The sequence below is a fragment of the Crinia signifera genome, chromosome 5 (assembly GCF_055691185.1).
Source record: "Crinia signifera chromosome 5, ASM5569118v1, whole genome shotgun sequence".
Taxonomy (NCBI): Eukaryota; Metazoa; Chordata; class Amphibia; order Anura; family Myobatrachidae; genus Crinia; species Crinia signifera.
In genome coordinates this window covers 71,269,105-71,288,130 of record NC_139221.1, presented here as the reverse complement: position 1 = coordinate 71,288,130, position 19,026 = coordinate 71,269,105, and the positions used below count along the sequence as shown (strand labels likewise).

Sequence of the window (19,026 nt, the reverse complement as noted above, 5' to 3'; positions counted from 1 at the left end):
GATGCAGCAGTTGTGGTCATAACCCCTGGGGAAAATCCCACAAAAGCCACTGTATTATAGATGGTCATCAATAGTGGTTATCAAAACCACTTAATTGTAAATTTGGTAGTTTACTACTTCAATCTTTTGGCGACATGCAGAGGTTTGAAAACCCAAACACATCTGTCACTTAATAAATTTACCCCAGGGTGTTTTAGCACTTAAGATGGAGAGTCAAAGTATTGATATCAGTCTGTGATGGGCAGAGTATTATCCATTGTCTAAGAGGTTAATCCTATTGTTTGGGAAGGATGTAATGTGCCATTGCCACAAGGTCTCAATACCAGCAACAGCATCCAAACTCGCACCATTATCTGGCTGAAATCAGCCTGACTTAGCACAAAATAGCTTGAATCTCTATGGGGCAGCGAGAACTTTTGTGCAAATTCGGATTGCTGCCATTGGCTGAGCTCAGCCCTGATTGGATGTCGTCATCTCTATGGAGATGGTGACATCCAATCAGGTGGGGAACTCCCTTAGAGGTCAGCCCTGATGGTGTGCGGTCCCCTACTTGCGCCTTCGAGTCACACCGGCTTCACAAGCAATCTCTTTGATCACTTCTGAGTCAAACAGGCTTGGCTGGGATCGCAAAAGGACCACATGCAATATATCACGTGCATTCCTTTTCCCTAAGGGGAGAAGTTGCCGTAGTGTATGGCCAACTTTAGACAGCTGTCTGCTCCTCTTCCAGCTGAATCCTCCTGCAAAAGTAGTCCTACCGGGCATACACTGATATTGCGGACATTGTGTTATTGTTTCTCCTCATCCTGTGAAGGCGGGATGCCACAATGGGCAGATGTTTGACGCATTAGAACTGCAAAGGCAGCCCCCCCCCCATGAACATTTCCCCATCTACATTTAGACTGGCTTCTGCTCATGTGCAGAATGTAACTCACTTGGCTTCACCAGCGGCAGCAGCTCACCCAGTTTCCCAGCAGGCCACATTCAAATTGTTTTACAATAGTAAATTCGGGGCCACAAAAGAATGCTTTAGGGCCCTCAGGTAGCTCATGGTCCACAAGTTTGACACGTCTGCTGTAATTTGTTTATATTTTTCTGGTATTTGTCAAATTGTCAATTGTTACCTTTTAAACAACATTCTCATCATATTATACACATAGCATAAACAAGACTGTGTACCTGAAGTTGCCTTTCTGCTTCTTCCAGACATTTTCTCCATGATCTCTGACTCTAGCGGTGTCATGGTTTATGGGAAGTATGACCTGTTTCTGAGAGAGGTGCTAAAACTGCCAACTGCCGTCTTTGAAGGGCCTTCATTTGGCTACACAGAACAATCTGCCAGGTCTTGCTTCTCACAGCAGGTAGGAAGTAACAAATCACACAACTATCTATTATTTTTTAAATACAGTGTCTATAAATGTGTTCACATCGACGGAGGGAAACCCAGCGAGGGTCACTCCAAGCTTCGGCGTGGAGGACCCACATGCCCTAACCCTTTCAATGGTTCAGGGAAGAAGTTATCTCTGAGCTTCGGCGAGGAGCACCCACCAATCCCTATTTTATTGGGCTTTTTGGCTGAAAGGGTTTAGGGGAGTAACGGGGCCCTTCTCCTTTGGCATCCATATGTATGTACCCCGCCTACGCATGATTTAGGTCACTGCACTGGGTGTTTGGAGCACCACCTCAGGCTCCAAGTAAAAAAAAAATGCTGTATGAGGACACTCCTGTATCTAAACTTGAACAGTTAAATGCAATTGTAATCATTTACATTTCTCCATTTTTTTTCAGGTATACGGTCATAAAATCTTTGTTTCCTTAATTTCCTCATATTATACAGATATTCCCTATTAAGATATCCCACATAGACATGCTTAATGGTACTAAATTGTTTATAATCTATGGAATTTGTGGCGAGGGAAAAAACCTACAGTACGATTAACTTTCACAATAAAGGGGAAGTTACAAGGATACTGAGGTCATGGGTTCAATTCCCAACTGTGCTATTGGAGTCCATTTATTTATATATGCAAAGTCTATCTAATTTATTCATGTCGCACGCAATCAAAAAGTGAATGTCCAGATTTATAATCAATGAATATTATTTATAAGTGTAACCAGATGAAACTGTATCATGGATAATAAATATAACAATACAGGTATTATACTTATAGACGATTATTATTCCAGCATCCTTAAATAAAGCTAATCTCAGTGATGTATATATATATGAATGTGAATACAGAGCTGGGGGGGGGGCGTGGCTATGAGGCAGCCGCCATTTTATAATAACTAATTGTCGGCCATCTTAGCCAGAACACATGTTGGTCTGCCGCATGGCATTCCGCCATCTTAGATTTCTCCACATGGCACACAAAAGAACCTTAACAATCTACAGGCTCAAACAGCTGCCTGGCAATCACACATAAACTGCCTGTACTTTCAATAATTGCTATCCACAAACATTTACTCCAAATTACCTGTAACCTGCATCATGCGATATTCACAATCCTGAATATAACTTACACATTCATTCAAATACATGCTTCCCTTTGAGCAAACACACACTTGATTAAGCACAAATGCTGGAATCCATACATGCTCCCGCACAGCCTAACACATGCTTCCAAATACATGGTTGTAAATCAATCTACCAAGCCAAACACATCCTCTCTGAACAGATCACAATCACCACACTTTCAACACAATACATACCTCCATATGTCCAGGGGCAACATCCCATTGATCCTACTGATACACAATATACTCCACTCACGATTCATAACTACAGGCTAATAACACAGCACGTTTCAACCATTAGATCTATGTATGATATATTATTACAATGCCTTATCTCAATGATCCTAGCTAAACATCATTAACACAGGTCACTCTCAACTACAGACAGAAGCTTTCTTTGTGTAACCATACGTAAACATATTCTGGGCCTAAGCACATGTTATTGTCCGAAAATAACTAAGAATTATTAACTACTCTTAAACTCTCTAACATAATCCATATTCCATAACCGGGGTCCTAGTACACAATTCGATTAGTCCTACAAATATACGTTACTCAAAGCCATGTGCCCATCTTGTCCAGGAGTGCTGCATTCCATCTTATCAGGGCAAGGTTCCAAAAAGCAAGTAAGTGTTTGTGTTTCATTCACTATCCAAGAAACTTTCTAGGGGGAGGGGTTGATCCTTTCATTCACCTGGTATCACTAGCCTATAGACACGCCCCTTTGTTTGCTGTATCCTGTATGGTTCACTGGTGTTTGGGAATGTTAATGACTTCATCTCTAATGCTGGTTTTTCTGTGACTACTCTACTGTGAACTTATAACTTGTTATAACATATGAGTGCAACATGATATAGAATTCTAATAACTGTCATCTGACAGCTAATGTAATTCTACACATTTAGAGACTAAACATGACATGTATGCTGGAAGGTGTAACTTGATATGCAATATTTCCTGGCCTATGGGATAAAATGATTATGTATCCCTGACTATATTAATGTTATGGGCATGGTTATAATTATAATTATGGAAATTATATGCTGGGAAAAATAAGGCATTGACAGTGCGGAGTTTGTATATTCTCCCCGTACTTGCGTGGGTTTCCTCCGGGTATTCCGGTTTCCTCCCACATTCCAAAAATATACTGGTAGGTTATTTGGCTCCAAACAAAAATTAACCCTAGAATGTCTGTGTGTGTGTACATGTGGTAGGGAATATAGATTGTAAGCTCCACTGGGGCAGGGACTGATGTGAGTGTTCAACTATTCTCTGTAAAGCGCTGCGGAATATGTGTGCGCTAAATAAGAAACTGTTAATAAATAAATAAGGATACACACACACAGGTTTTCCTGACATAACTTCTTATTGACATCGGGGCATCCTCTACCTAAAGTTAGAGATGGAGTTTTTTTCATCCCTACTCCCCTGTGGCATCTGCTGCAAACACCATGGGATGTGCTTCCTCCTCTGGCACCGCAGAATATTATATTTAGGTAAATCAATTATACATAGGCGTGCACAGCCCATTTTATTAGGGGGTGCACCATTGGAGGGGCATGTCTATCACCGCCTACTGAGCATGTCTATCACCACCTACTGGGCGTGTCTATCACTGCCTACTGGGTTTCAATACAAAGTGAACAGATGGTGACTTATCTATCTATATGGATTTCAGAATGAGTCTCCCCCCCCCCCCCCATATACACACAGTAGAAACAGGGACACAAATTTACATCATAATGCCCATTACACATTATGCCACACTCCGTAATGCCCATTACACATTAGGTCACAATCCATAATGCCTATGAAACTTTATGCCACACTCCGTAATGCCTATTACACATTATACCAAACACCTTAATGTCCATTACATAGTTTGCCAAATGCTGTAATGCCCATTACATCATAAATCCCATTGCACATTATACCACACACTGTAATGCCAATTCCACATTAGAACACATGCCTTATTATAGCCACAAAAGTCACGGGCATATCACGTGCAATGTTTCAAATGGAATCCCCGTTTTCTGCTGTTGGAAAGGGGGTCCAACATGGAGATCATATGTGCAGCACAAATGATCTCCAGGTCTGATCCGATCGGACATCAGACACATGCTATTTGGCCCAATTTCTCATGAAATCGGGCCCAAATTGGATAGTGTATGGGGGCCGTTAATCTGCCACATCTTACATATAAACATACTGTACAATCCTTAAATATTTATTGTCCCTCCCATACCACGCACCCTATATATGTATAATTCACTTTTTCCTACCCCTTACTTCATGCCGCAGCATGTGGGCGATCCGGGGAATGAATTCGGAGAGATTGTGTATATGGGGACTGCGCCGCAGCCAATACCTGCTCCAGCCAGTGCTACTGTGTGCATGCGGCTCTGCTCAGAAGCCAGGGCCATCTTAAGAGCATTAGGGGCCCCTGGGCATGGCAGAACAGTGGGGCCCTTAACTAATATATATATATATATATATATTTCCACGCAGCCCTGTCCTCAGAATATTAGCCTTAACAAGAAATGTGCATCACAGGTACTTTATACACACAGAAATATATATACATTTAATTATCAGGAGGGCGTAACTAGAACTTCACGGGCCCCATAGCAAAATATTAAAAGGGGCCCCCTGCTTCAATGCCCCTTAAGGGAGCAAAAGAGAGAACGAGGGGAGTGAGAGAGAGGAATAGAGTGGGTGTCATGGAAAGAGAGATGGGGTGGGACCAGAGGCGTAACAACTTTTTTTGCGCCCCCCCCGCCGGACATTTCGGCCGCCCCCCCCCCCGAAATATTAACCCCCTCCTTACCCGTCCCCATTGCCGCCGGCGCTTCTGCCTCTAACCCGACACGCAGATCTGTGTCGGGTGACGGGCGGTCCCCGGCTCCGGCTGCAGTGCTAATATAATAACAGACACTCGGAAAATGACTGCCCCCATACAGCATTATGGGGGCAGCCATTTTCCGAGTGTCTCTTATTATATTAGCACTGCAGCTGGAGCCGGGGACCGCCCGTCACCCGACACAGATCTGCGTGTCGGGTTAGAGGCAGCGGCGCCGGCGGCAATGGGGTAAGGAGGGGGAGGGCAGGAGTCGGGAGCCGAGACCAGGTGGTAACTATAGTCCCGCAGACCCCCCAGGCGCCCACACCTGCCTAGCGCCTCCCCGCCACCGCGGGGGCTGCGGGACTATAGTTACGCCACTGGGTGGGACAGTGTCAGGGAGAGAGAGAGGGACAGACAAAGTGAGGGGAGAGACAGTGTCAGTAAAAGAGAGGTAGAGACAGTGTCAGGGAGGGGAAGAGAGAGAAAATGTCAGGTAAGGAGAGAATGTGTCAGAGAGAAGGATAAAAGCATATAAGGAACAGAGAGAGGGAGAGAGGAAGAGAAAGTGTCAAAGAAAGTGGAGGGCAGACAGTGTCACACAGCACTAAGCAAAAATATGTGTACATATAATGTTTGATTAAAGGTGAAATAGTAAAAAAAAGCCTATATACATATACTCCAAATAATAGCACCCTCCCACCCCACCCTTCTCCATTCAGACAGAAAGTCACCACTACCAATTGCACAACCAGCTTTCCCTCCCCCCTTTCTTCCCTGTCCCATCCTGAATCAGCTTACCTGAGCTAATGGGCAGCACCGCATCCTATCTTTATGGCTCCTCTCTCCCTGAATGTGGCAAGTCAATTGCAGCACAATGTGACAATGTATGGGGGCACAGGGGGGAGATCCATGCAGCACCGGCACATGTAATAATAGAGCATTTATGCTGCATAGCAACTGTAATGGACACCATGAGCCCGGCACCGCCAACAGGGTTATTTAATAAAGCCTATCTGAAGGTGCGTACACACGGGGGGGATTTTGTGTAATATCGCGAGAAATATGGTCGCTAAGCGACCATATTGCCCACGATGGGAGTGTGCACCGGCGATATATTGCCGGGTGAGCGCTCCCGTTTTCACCCCTGTAGTGATCGCTGGTCGCAGGAACATGCTCCTGCGACCAGCTGATTACCACTGCCGGGCTCCCCCGGCAGTTTCTTTTTCATCAGCGACCATCTCTGGTCGCTGATGAAAAGGAGAAACTGAGCAATATATTGCTCAGCCATATATTGCTCAGCAATATATCTCCCCCGTGTGTACGGGGCTATAGGCTCTATTAAATAATCCTGTCAGCGGTTCCAGGCTCGTGGTGTCCACTACACTTGCTCTGCTGCAAATATGCTTCTGCATAAGTTAATGGAGGAGTGAAAGGGGATCCGCGCCACGGCAATTGGAAGCAGACTGCTGATGGTGCAGGGGTAACGGCATCACTGCTTACCAGTCCGTTCCCCATCCCATGCTGGGCTCCAGAGCCCCGATCACTTAGTCCTGCACCCGAACTTCCGGTTTCTAACTGTGCCGCGCGCAAAGCAGGGAGTGCCTGTCTGGGTGGCGCATGAGGAGAGCCGCTGCTGCTGCCATTGAACACCGTGCTATGCCAGTAAAACTGGTACTACTGTGTGCAAGCGTGAGGGGGGTCATTAGGAGGTGCCTGTGCACCCCCCGTGCGCACGCCTATGCAATTATACTTGACTTGCCATTAACAACAAAAATTAACGTATGCACTCGGATGACCAAATATATGATTATATGAAGTAATCCTAATTTACTATCCGCACTTAACACTGTGAACATGCAGGGGTTGTGGATGTATTTGTGCATGGGGGTACTTTACCTACATATTGCAGCAGCTAGAGAATTTGGATTCGGCACGTTTTAATTGTTTGTTTTTTTTGTTTTCGCAACCTCGTCACTAGATTGTGAAATACACTTCCAATACCTTTCAGAATCCTTTGACGACACTTTAACGAAATATTGTACTTTCTTATTTCTCATATTAAAAATTAGGCTACTTTATGCTGAATTAATTGAATATGCCTCAGATGCCTGGTTTAAGACCTGCAAGGCACAGAGCTCATTATTTCCAGTTATCGCTGAAGAAATACTCCGCTAAGACTCTCTTATTTACATCTCAGCATTTTTAGGAAGTACCGGCTGAATTACTTAATTACTGTAGGCCTATATTCTTATAAGACATTGGGCAGTATTCAATGAGAAAAATTCTCCGTGTTTTATGGAGAATTTTTGCTTTTTTCGCCCTGGACGGAGCAATTTGCTCTCCAAAAGTGAACCACCCTATTCAATGTGAAATATTCGCCGTCTTTCTAAGTGATTTTCGCCGTCTCCGTGTAGAAATTCTCCATCTTTTGATGGAGAGCTGGAATGTGAACTTTTAATCTAAAAGGGTTTTTTTTTTTTATTTTGGTGTAAAAAAATCAGGTTTTTTTTTCTGTGAAGGGGCATGTTATTTTTATTCATGTGCTTATAGCACATGAATATATATTTAATTAAAAAATATATTTTTTTTAATTTTTTTTTTTTTTTACACAGTGCAGCCAGCAGGGGGCCGGAGCGCTCGAGCCGCTCATTAGATATTCATATATTCACTGCACCCGATGCACGTTCGGGTGCAGTGAATACTGGGTCCCCCGCTGGCTATAGGGGGGGGCAGCCTGTGCTGCCTGGGTCCCGGGGGGGCCCCCTACCCTCCACATATGTTCTGGGGCATCCAGGGAGACTTTAATCTCCCTGGATGCCACCGTCCCACGGCTCCCTGTCAGCTCCCTGCCGCGGACGCTCGTCCGCTGCAGGGGTTAAGACTCGCCGCGAGTGGCGGCGAGTCTTAAATACGTTGAATAGTGGGAGCAGGAGGCTCCGGAACACGGCGAGTGCATGGCGAGAGAAAAAATCTCTCGCCATGCACAGAGAATTTTCTACATTGAATACTGCCCATTGTGTTGTGGATGACTCAGACATTTGTTTAAAATGTATAGAAGAAAATGCCACCCTACATTACATCATGGTTTTTGTTCCTGTGCAAAAATTGCCCCCTTCTGATAAAATCATCTCTTATAAAATAAGATTATGGAGTGGACTTTTAAAAAAAAATATACAATACCCAAGTTATTTTGTATCTTTGATACATGGGTTCCCTTACTTTCTATTGGTTGTTTTGGCGATTGCTCAAAATGCAGTCCTTCAGAAACAGTCATCCTGGTTACCCCCTTCAATTTCTGAACTAATTAAAAATTAATTAAAATGAATGAATTAAATGAATACCATTTGTCTCTGACGGGTCTCATATAGTTGGCTCAACATGAAGATCACAGAACATTTCACAGTAAACGCCCATACAAACTAGACAAAAGTGGCCGCAGCCGATCTAATTATAAAATCATCCACGGGTCCCATTATTTTGTAAACAAGATCAGTATATGATGCGGGTCATTTGGCTATATAGCAATATAGACCTTACATGTTCAGCAGACATCAATCATCGTTAATGATGCGTGGGGGCACGCATCGTTAACAATATTGAATGTACAGACAAAACAATATTGTGAAAGATATTGTTCAGAAGACCCTTTCTGAGCGTTATCTTTCACAATATCCTATCATATATATGGTATGTATGGGGCTTTATCTGAGAATAGGTCATTCAATAGCACCAATTAAGGGTATGAGCAGGGCCAAGTTAAAAATGTGGGTGGATGGGGCTGCAGTTCCAGGCCCACACATAAAAATGACAGCATGATGATCAACAGACAGACACCAGCTGGCCACATGGTTGGCCATAAATAATAAGTATTACATTTGGATTCCTATTTGACACATTTATGCAATGTTTGTATCTATCTATCTATTTATTTATTTATTTACACTTGTTTATATAGTGCAGCAGATTCCGATGCGCTTTACAATAGTAGACATTGATAAAACAAACTGGGTAACAATAGACAGATTTGGGGGTTAGAGGGCCCTGCTGCAATCTATCTATCTATCTGTCTATATATGTATATATAAATATATACAGTATAAATAGAGACAGACAGAGAGAGACATCGGGCTATATAGTGTATGGGTTCTACATGGCATTGTCCTCGCCTCCTCCACTTCTCAGAATAGGCTCTTGAATAGTTCTAGCTGCAGGCCCGTTAGACCCTTAGTCCTGGGTGTGAGGAGGACTTTGTGTATTTTTAGATATTTTTATATACTTTAGAGCACTCTCCAGTTCCTCATAAAGACATTGACCTGCTATGCCATAAAAAGGATATCTATTAGAACAGGCCTTGCTCCAATACATAGTGTATGTAACAGGAGTCACCTGTTTGGATACCCAGCAAGTCTGACAGAGTTACAGTCTTCCATGGAGGAGATGGGAATAGCTGCCCATGTGACCCCAATTGTGACACTTCTGCTTTATGGGAGGGCAGCATAAAGAAAGCCATTAAGAGAACTTACTTGAAATGTACATCTGACCATACACAGGATGACTATCGTCCCATCCAGCCATCTAGTTGGCTGGTTTGAATGATAATCATTCTGTGTGGGATCAGACCAGCTCAGAAACATCCAAATACCGGTCAGTCCAACTATAGGCAGGGAGCAAACATATACCGGTATTTGATTTACTGTCTGTTTGCTAGTTCGAAAACTACCGTCCCAGACAGTATAGGGAGAAAGTTGGAACCCCCCAACTGACCACCTTTTTACTAGAAGTATGCAGGCTGTTCCCCGAGCTGCTTTCACTGAGGTGTGACCGCTATTATAAAGGCATATAATTCATGTAAAAGATTAATTTTAATATCCTTTTATTCTTCTATTATTTGCACATAGTATGTGTGTGACAGCTGTCTTTAATACGCTGCGGCTGCTGCAATGACATAGTCTATATCATGGTTCATTTAGTTTAGCTGTGGTAATAAAGGATTGATTACTGTACAGTTCACAATCCCACCCGCCTGTGTCAGACCCAACTCTCTTCTCTTGTGGGTCTGTAACATCTCTGTGACAATGGCACCCTCAGTAGCAGGGGCCCTATGTAGCGCTTGTCTGCTGTTGAGAATAGATGTGTAAATAGCAGGGTAAAGGTGCTGCGTGATATGCTAATGTACACTAGCCTGCAGATAAACACATTTACAAGTTTGTTTAGCTTGGAAAATGGCGCTTCGAAGGTTTTAGCCAGAGGTTTGCTTTTATTATACAAACAGTAATATCTACACATTCTCCGAACTATGGCAGGGAACACTTCTAGCGTCTATTTAATAATTTAGTAACATGTTATTAAAATAGCTAAATTGCTTTGTGGGTAAGCCAATTTAGCTAAATTGTATACTGAGTAGAAATGGAGACACTGTAGGTCATTTCTTATGCCTGGAATCGTACAGCTGTTTCTAAATCTGTGAGGATAGGAGAATGTGTGTGTGTGTGTGTGGTAATCTCTGGATGAACGGACAGCCAGGTAGGAGGTGTTATTCTGTCACATTTATGGGGATGTAAACATATATGTATGTATGTATATATCAGGTATGAGGAACATTTGGCCCTTCAGCTGTTGTTGAACTACACATCCCAGCATGCCCTGCAACAGTTTTAGTATGGCCAAATAGCAGGGCATGCTGGGATGTGCAGTTCAAAAACAGCTGGAGGGCCAATGGTTCCCCTTCCTTGAGATAGATATATATATATATATATATATATATATATATATATATGTATATATATGTGTATATGTATATATATATATATATATATATATATATATATATATATATATATATATATATATATATATGTATATATATACATGTATGTATATGTATATATAGTGTATTGCCACTCTTTTCTCGAACACATTTCCTGTCCCTTCCAAAGTATGGAGAAGAGGACAAGTACAGAAGTTGCCCAAAGCAACTGACCAGCAATTACAGTATCAGGTGCTGTGTTCTGTAAAATGATGGATAGCAGCTGCGAGGCAACTTTGCCACTCTAGAAGGCTTGATAAATCTCCCCCTTAGAGAAACAATTCATGGGTATACATCTGTTAGCCTTTCTCTTTCAGGGCACAGTTTCTTAGTCTGTAATGTAGCTATATACTGGGTACCTCGTAATCACCTTATAGGAAATATACCTATGTACTAGGTACCACACTATCTGTATTAATAGGAACATATATATTTAAGGGATATTTATGAAAAGTTGTGCACCCACCAAAAACTGCTGTAACCTATGGAAACCTGTTTGATTATGGAACTGTGGATAAAAAAACTGCATATTTGTACTATTGTTCTAAAGAAACCAATTCATTAAATACATTTGTTCTGATCCGCTGCATCTTATCTGCTATGGCTGTTGGCTCTGCTGGGGCTGGCCACAAATGGTATAATATGCGAACTAGCCCTAGGTTCTTGGGCATTTAATACACATCAATTTTATGTATGTATATATTTATTTATATTGTCCTTCTTATAATTCCTATGGAATAACCTTGTGTTAATGACATAATAGGGTGTATCCTATTACCTGCAACAACAAAAAAAAGGGCCAAATGTAATATCCTCCGAGTTCGCCGTCCGTGAGCGATGCCGGCCGACCTTGGAAGGTTTTTAAAAGTTATAATAAGGTCTTGTAAATGATTGCCCTTTAAAAAAACCTTCAGAATTCGGCCGGCATTCCACACGGCCACCCCAAATTGGTAGCTATTAACTTTTGGCTGCAGTATTGACAAGTAACGCTATTTCTTGAAGTTTCTCTGATATTTAAAAACAAAACAAAAAAAAAAACATTTTTTCTTCTACGATCCCATGGCAGCCATCACATTGCCCTATTCCTGGAGTTAGACAGGTTACTTTTTTCCCAGGCTCCTCCCCCTTGGGTATATACCACTGCTCCTCCCTTCTCCTGGTGTCTTTTTTTCCTGTCTCCTTGTTAGTTAGGGCAGGAAGGTTACTTTTATTTTTGGGCTCACCTTTAGATACAGGGGTCACTCAGGGTGGTTGCAGCTTGGGAGCGTGACCCTTATTAGGGTTCCTGTCCATGCCATCAGGAGTACAGCAGCGAGCATTTGGGAAGCCTCCTCTCTCCTTCATAACACCAGCACTAGCGCTTAACAGCGTGTGCACACTCCGGTAAAGTTACAGGCTCCAGCGTGCTACAAGCGCGAACGCCGGGATTTGGACTACAGGAGCCAGAATCCCTTGCGTCGCGTCTTCCTGTAGCGTACTTCCGGTTTCGGCAGTACGCGCTGAGACTACAGGCTCCAGGCTCCTTTGCGCTATTGCGCACTTCCAGTACACCAGACGGCGTTTTGCACGCTTCCCAGCGCGCTCTGCTTGAATAAAAAGGGAGCCTGTCAGTGTCTGCTGTGAGGCAAAGCGGCAGCAGTGGAGTTCTGTGCAAGCGGCTGTAAGGTAGGACGATGGGTTACCTTCTGCTATCAGCATCTGTAACGCAGTGTGTGTATACATACCTTATGGGTTTTTATGTTGCTGCAGATATTGGTGTTGTGAGATGGATCTGCCTTCCCCCAGTAGAGAAAACAGTGCCCCTGTGAGGTGAGCCTTATTCGTTTTTGTGATAGGGAGTTTTAGAAAATTTTATTTCAGATTAGTAATAGGGTTTTGTTGTTGTTATAGTGTGCCTTCTGAAGCAAGGAAGAAAGTTGTTAAAAAGAAGCATACAGAAATACGCTGCATGGCTTGTGATAGAGTAATTGATGCTGCACTTGACAAAACTATATGTGATAGCTGTGAACCACAGCCTGAAGCCCCTGATAATCAGTCTATAATGCTGGAGAAATTAATGGACTGGATGAAAAAATCCTTTGTGGCCAAAGAGGAGTATTTAGAACACCAAGGGTCTAAGAGAACAAGAGACCAGGCAGGATTGGCGTATGAAGGAAATACCTCTGATGATGGGGAGGAATTTAAGGATTCTTCGGATGAGCCAGGGGAGATTAAGGAGGATACTAGAGTGTTCAATTTTGAAACAGTGGAATATGTGCTGAAGCATATTTATAAGTCTATGAATTATAAAGAGACTGTCACACCCATAGAAGGGGCTGATTTATTATTTGAGGACAGATCCAAGAAGGGTCGTTCCTTCCCGGTTCATCGTGTTATGAAGGAGACTATTGTGAAAGAATGGTCAAATTTGGAGAAAAAACAAGGGAAATTATTCCGTATTGATAAAATGTATCCTATAAAGGATGACGAATTTCTTAAATGGTGTGGTATACCCAAGATAGATGCGGCGGTGGCAGAGGTGACATCTCGCACTACATTTACCATTGGAAGATGGAGCCTCATTCCGAGATCCAATGGATCGGAGAATGGAGGGTTCATTGAAGAAACTACACCTTTCCACAGCGGTATCCTTGAAATCAGGGGTAGCGATGGCTTCAGTCACAAGGGCGTTGAGGATGTGGTGTACTACACTTCATACGGACTTAGAGGAGAAGATCTTGAGACAGTACATCATGAAGAATCTAGAAGTGATTCAAAAGGCGGTTGAATTTCTTTGTGAAACGTCGTTAGATGTGACCTCCTTTGCGGCCAGATCTATGGCAGCAGGAGTAGCAGCAAGGAGGGCTCTATGGTTGCGATCCTGGTCGGCTGATTCTCATTCCAAAAACCGTCTGGTCTCGTTACCATTTGAAGGATCATTTCTCTTTGGCACCAAGCTAGATGCTCTGATTCACAGGCTTACGGGGGGGCAAATCCCTAAAGCTTCCTCAGGATAAAAAGAATAAATTCCCGTACCCAAGTACCTATAAGCAAACCTTTAGAGATGCCAAAGCATACAGGCCGGGTAGGCCGTACAGTCAGAGAGGCTCCTTTTCCGGCTCCAGACAGTCCTTTCGGCAGAGTTATAGAAGAGGTGGAAGACAATGACAACCAGCTATTTCCCCCGGTGGGAGCCCGTCTGGCCCAGTTTCCACATGTATGGGACATTTCAATTCAGGACAGGTGGGTACAGAGGATAATTCGAGAGGGTTATTCCTTGGAATTCAACCAGACTCCCACCACAGATTTTTTTCAGGTGTCAAGAAGACCCAGGTCGGCCCTAGAGTCAAGAGAGTTAGGGAAGATTCTGACCAATTTGCTGTCCATAGAAGCAGTGGAGACCGTGCCAAGGAACCAGTGGGGGAAAGGGATGTATTCCAATCTGTTCCTCGTAGAGAAAAATACGGGGGGGTTCAGAACTATTATAGACTTGAGAAGACTGAATCAATTCCTAATAGTAAAGAAGTTTCGTATGGAGACCATGAGAACCATTACGGCAGGAATAAGAAGGGGGGACTTCATGGTGTCCCTGGACCTAAAAGATGCCTACTATCATGTCCCAGTACATCAGCTGCATCGGAAGTACCTCAGGTTTTGCATAAGAGGGAAGCATTACCAATTTACGTGTCTGCCCTTCGGTCTTGCGGCCTCTCCGAGGGTCTTCACGAAAGTGTTAGTAACTCTGGTGGCATTATTAAGAAGAAGAGGGATTCTCATTTGGCCGTATTTAGACGACATACTCATAGCGGCTCCATCCGAACAGGTGCTGACACATCATATGCAGATTGTGATCGATTGTTTACAGAGGCACGGGTGGCTAGTGAATCGTCAGAAGAGCCAGTTGACGCCCACACAGAGAATCAAGTTTCTGGGGGTGATAATAGACTCAAGAAAGTTCGAAATATCACTGTCAGAAGAGAGGTGCATAAAGGTCAGGGGGTTGTCAGACTCAATTGCAAAAACAAGAGTGACATCCTTGAAGGAATGCACAAGATTACTAGGGATGATGTCTTCCACAATAGGGGTCATTCCATGGGCTCAATGGAGAATGAGAGAGTTACAGTGGGCAATCCTGCCACTTCTAAAGAAAAGGGTGTCCATAACAAAGAAGATAAATCTGTCTTCGGAAGCAAGAAGGTCTCTACACTGGTGGGCTAAAGAAGCTTTGTAAGACAAGACGACATCTCTTCAGTCACCAAGATTCCGGTTAATCACAACCGACGCGAGTCAGCTAGGTTGGGGAGCTCATTGCGAGGGAGAGACAATTCAAGGCACGTGGAAGGCAAAAGAGAGTGCAAACTCGTCAAACTGGCGAGAGGCAGAGGCCGTATGGAGAGCGATAAGAAACTTTTCCCACACGATCAAGGGGACGTATTTAAGAATCTTCTCCGACAATACCTCGGTGGTTGCTTACATAAATCACCAGGGGGGCACCAGGAGCAAGTCGCTCATGACAGTACTCTCAAGGATACTATCTTGGGCGGAAGAGAACGTGGAGTCATTAACAGCCATTCATGTCCCAGGGGAGCAGAACATGCTGGCAGATTTCCTCAGCCGAAACAAGGTGCACCCAGGGGAATGGGAGCTGAGTGGAAGGGTCTTCAAAGAAGTGACCAGTCGTTTTGGGGTGCCGGAAGTAGATCTAATGGCGACACACTTAAACAAGAAGGTGAACAGATTCTTCTCCAGATACTCTCTTCCCCACACAGCAGCGATAGATGCTTTCTCCGTCCAGTGGACGTGCGGCTTGGGGTACGTGTTTCCCCCATTTCCACTAATCCCCAAGGTTCTAAAGAAGATAATGGACGATGGGACGGAAGTGATAATCATTCTTCCCTTTTGGCCCCGGAGGGCATGGTTCACAACAGTGCTGAGAATGGCAGTTCAAGAACCTTGGACATTGCCAGTAGTTCCAGAACTCCTGATGCAGGGGCAGCTGCTACATCCAGATCCCGCAGGGTTAGCTTTGACGGCGTGGAGATTGAGCGGAGCCATCTGAGGCAGAAGGGTCTTTCGGACCAAGTAATTTCTCTGTTTCTCCAAGCAAGAAAGAAGATTTCTTCTGTAGCTTATTATAGAGTCTGGCGAGCGTTTCTCAACTGGAGAGGATCGATGGAGGCAGTACAAGAGGTCCCAACTGCTGATGTCTTACAATTCCTCTACAAAGGGTTTGCAGATGGTCTGGCCAATTCAACATTGAAGGTTCAGATTTCAGCCTTAAGTGTCCTTTTGGAGAGAAGACTGGCGGAAGAACAACTGATTATTAGGTTCGGGAATGCGATCAAGAGGATGAGACCTCCAATTAGATCTCTGGTAGCCTCTTGGGACTTGAATCTAGTATTAAAAGCTCTGATGAATCCACCTTTTGAGCCGTTAACAGAAATCTCCTTAAAGTACTTAAATTGGAAGACCGTATTTTTAGTCGCCATTACCTCAGCGAGAAGAGTTAGTGAACTCCAAGCGCTATGGGCGGAGGAGCCATATCTGAAGATTCTTCCTGATAAGATTGTTCTTAGAACCAATCCTCATTTTCTCCCCAAAGTCATTTCCGAATTTCATTTGAACCAAGAAATTTCACTGCCGACGTTTTATCCGGAACCCAAGAGTGAGGAAGAGATGGCCTTACACAATTTAGATGTAGTAAGAAGTATTGCTACTTATTTGAAAAGAACAGAGGAAATCAGGAAGACAAGAAGCTTATTTATAATCCCTGAGGGGTCAAGAAAGGGATTGACTCCTACGAAACAAACCATTTCAAGGTGGATCAGGGAGACCATTGTATTCGTGTACAAATTGGAAGGAAGAGAAGTTCCAGCGATTGTCACGGCACACTCTACAAGGGCTACGTCGACTTCGTGGGCTTTGAAGGCGAAGGCGTCGATAAAGGACTTATGTGACGCTGCTACTTGGTCCTCAGTTCATACGTTCTCTAGACATTATGAAGTAAATGTGTCTGTTCCTCAGTTTGGGGATCAAGTATTACATGGTGTGATGGATAATTAAAAGAATTATAACTTGACTGGGCCCTCCCGTGTATTTAGCTTTGGTATTCCCAATGTGATGGCTGCCATGGGATCGTAGAAGAAAACATCGGATTATACTTACCGATCATTCCTTTTCTTCCTAGAGACCATGGCAGCCATTATTTGCCCTCCCTTATGTTCTTTTTTCCCAGAGAGGAAGGAGACACTCGAAAAGACACCAGGAGAAGGGAGGAGCAGTGGTATATACCCAAGGGGGAGGAGCCTGGGAAAAAAGTAACCTGTCTAACTCAAGGAATAGGGCGATATCCCAATGTGATGGCTGCCATGGTCTCTAGGAAGAAAAGGAATTATCGGTAAGTATAATCCGATGTTATTTTGGCTATCCAATTCGGTTGCCTGAAAAAAAAATCCCAAATACACAAAGGTTCAGCCCATTTTCATGTGAAATGAGGCTGCTTTCAGGTATTTGGTTTTACCTACAGTATCTAAGGCTGGTGAAACCAAATCCTGGCATCTGTTGCGGCTTATCTGGGCTAATTGGATAGCCCCCCTTCGTGACAATTACCCACGGCCATAGATTGCGGGTAATTGGATACTGCCCAATGTATGTATTGCCAATATGCATAACTCTGTACTCCTACAGAGAATATACAGAATATTTCCCTAATTTTCCATTTATTCATCAATGCATAAGAAAGTATAGCTACCTGAAACTTTGTAAATTGATGTGTGACTTTATTACATTTTTATTTTCTTCAAACAGAAAACAGTTACCTTAAATTCTTTCTTGGACACACTTATGTCTGACCCACCACCTCAGTGTCTTGTTTGGTTACCTCTTCTGCATCGACTGGCGAATGTAGAGAATGGTACGTGGACATAGCACATAATACCATGCACTCAAAATGGAATGCTCTGTTATTCTTTATTTTTTTTACAGGTGTTAATAATAATAATAATAATAATTTGCCAGCTATAAGACGCCAGATCATTAGTGTATATTATGTTTTTCTTCATACTTTGAACGGGTCCCTGGGTCACTCAACCCGGTTACCCATTCACATCGCATCATGCCCCTGGGAAGATTTTGGCCCGGAACCCAGCACTACACCCGGGTTGTTCCCGGGGCCAACCCGGGATTAAAGGCTGGTGTGAATAAGTCTTTTGGTGCAATACTTTCCATGGGGTTGTAGCATTTATGGGATAGCACTGCCTCTACTGTTGAATTTAAAATATTACAAAGAGACTAGAAGTCAGTAAAGTTATGTGATCATTTATTATTATGTTGGAAGCTCCTACCGAGTGCTCAAATACGAATCACTGAAACAAGATTATTAATTACATGGTGTAGAATTTTATTCAATTTTGTTTTGGGCAAAGCTGTGTGTGAAAGTTTAAGACTTAAGTGTGTAAGAATACCTGCCCTCTATACTGTTACTGAACTATACATCAGTGAGAAAACCTCTTCACCCTCCCGATCCTCTTCCCTGCTTGTAAGGGTAGCAGCATTCGGATTCTGTATTCTTGTGTTTGCTTGGGGTTCTTCCCTGAGCATGCGGACTGCCAATACACACAATGCAGTCCTTTGACTTTAAAATACAGTGAAAAGAAAGGAGAAGGGAGCCAATGGAGTAGTTGCACATGGCAACCAATCAGCTGCTGTGTTTAATTTGATAGAATACATTTGCTAAATGTTACCTCAAAGCTGATTGGTTGCAATGAGCAATGTTTTCATTGACTCACTGCTCTACTCTTTTTCACTGCTTCATTATAGTGCTTCTCTACGTCAGCCACACTGTAATAAGGAATTAGCATACATTTTCTATTCCGCACTA

At 43.3% G+C, this 19,026-nt stretch overlaps 1 protein-coding gene across 7 annotated transcripts in view; it reads left to right on the top strand.

Annotated features, from left to right (window-relative positions):
• Positions 1-19,026, top strand: part of DTNA (dystrobrevin alpha) — a 236,085-nt gene that overhangs the window by 157,230 nt on the left and 59,829 nt on the right. For all 7 annotated transcript variants that reach the window (XM_083187440.1, XM_083187439.1, XM_083187438.1 and 4 more), the window contains exons 6-7: positions 1,207-1,361; positions 17,955-18,060. In XM_083187440.1, coding sequence (XP_083043566.1) covers positions 1,207-1,361; positions 17,955-18,060 — 261 coding nt within the window. The remainder of the gene's footprint in view (positions 1-1,206; positions 1,362-17,954; positions 18,061-19,026) is intronic.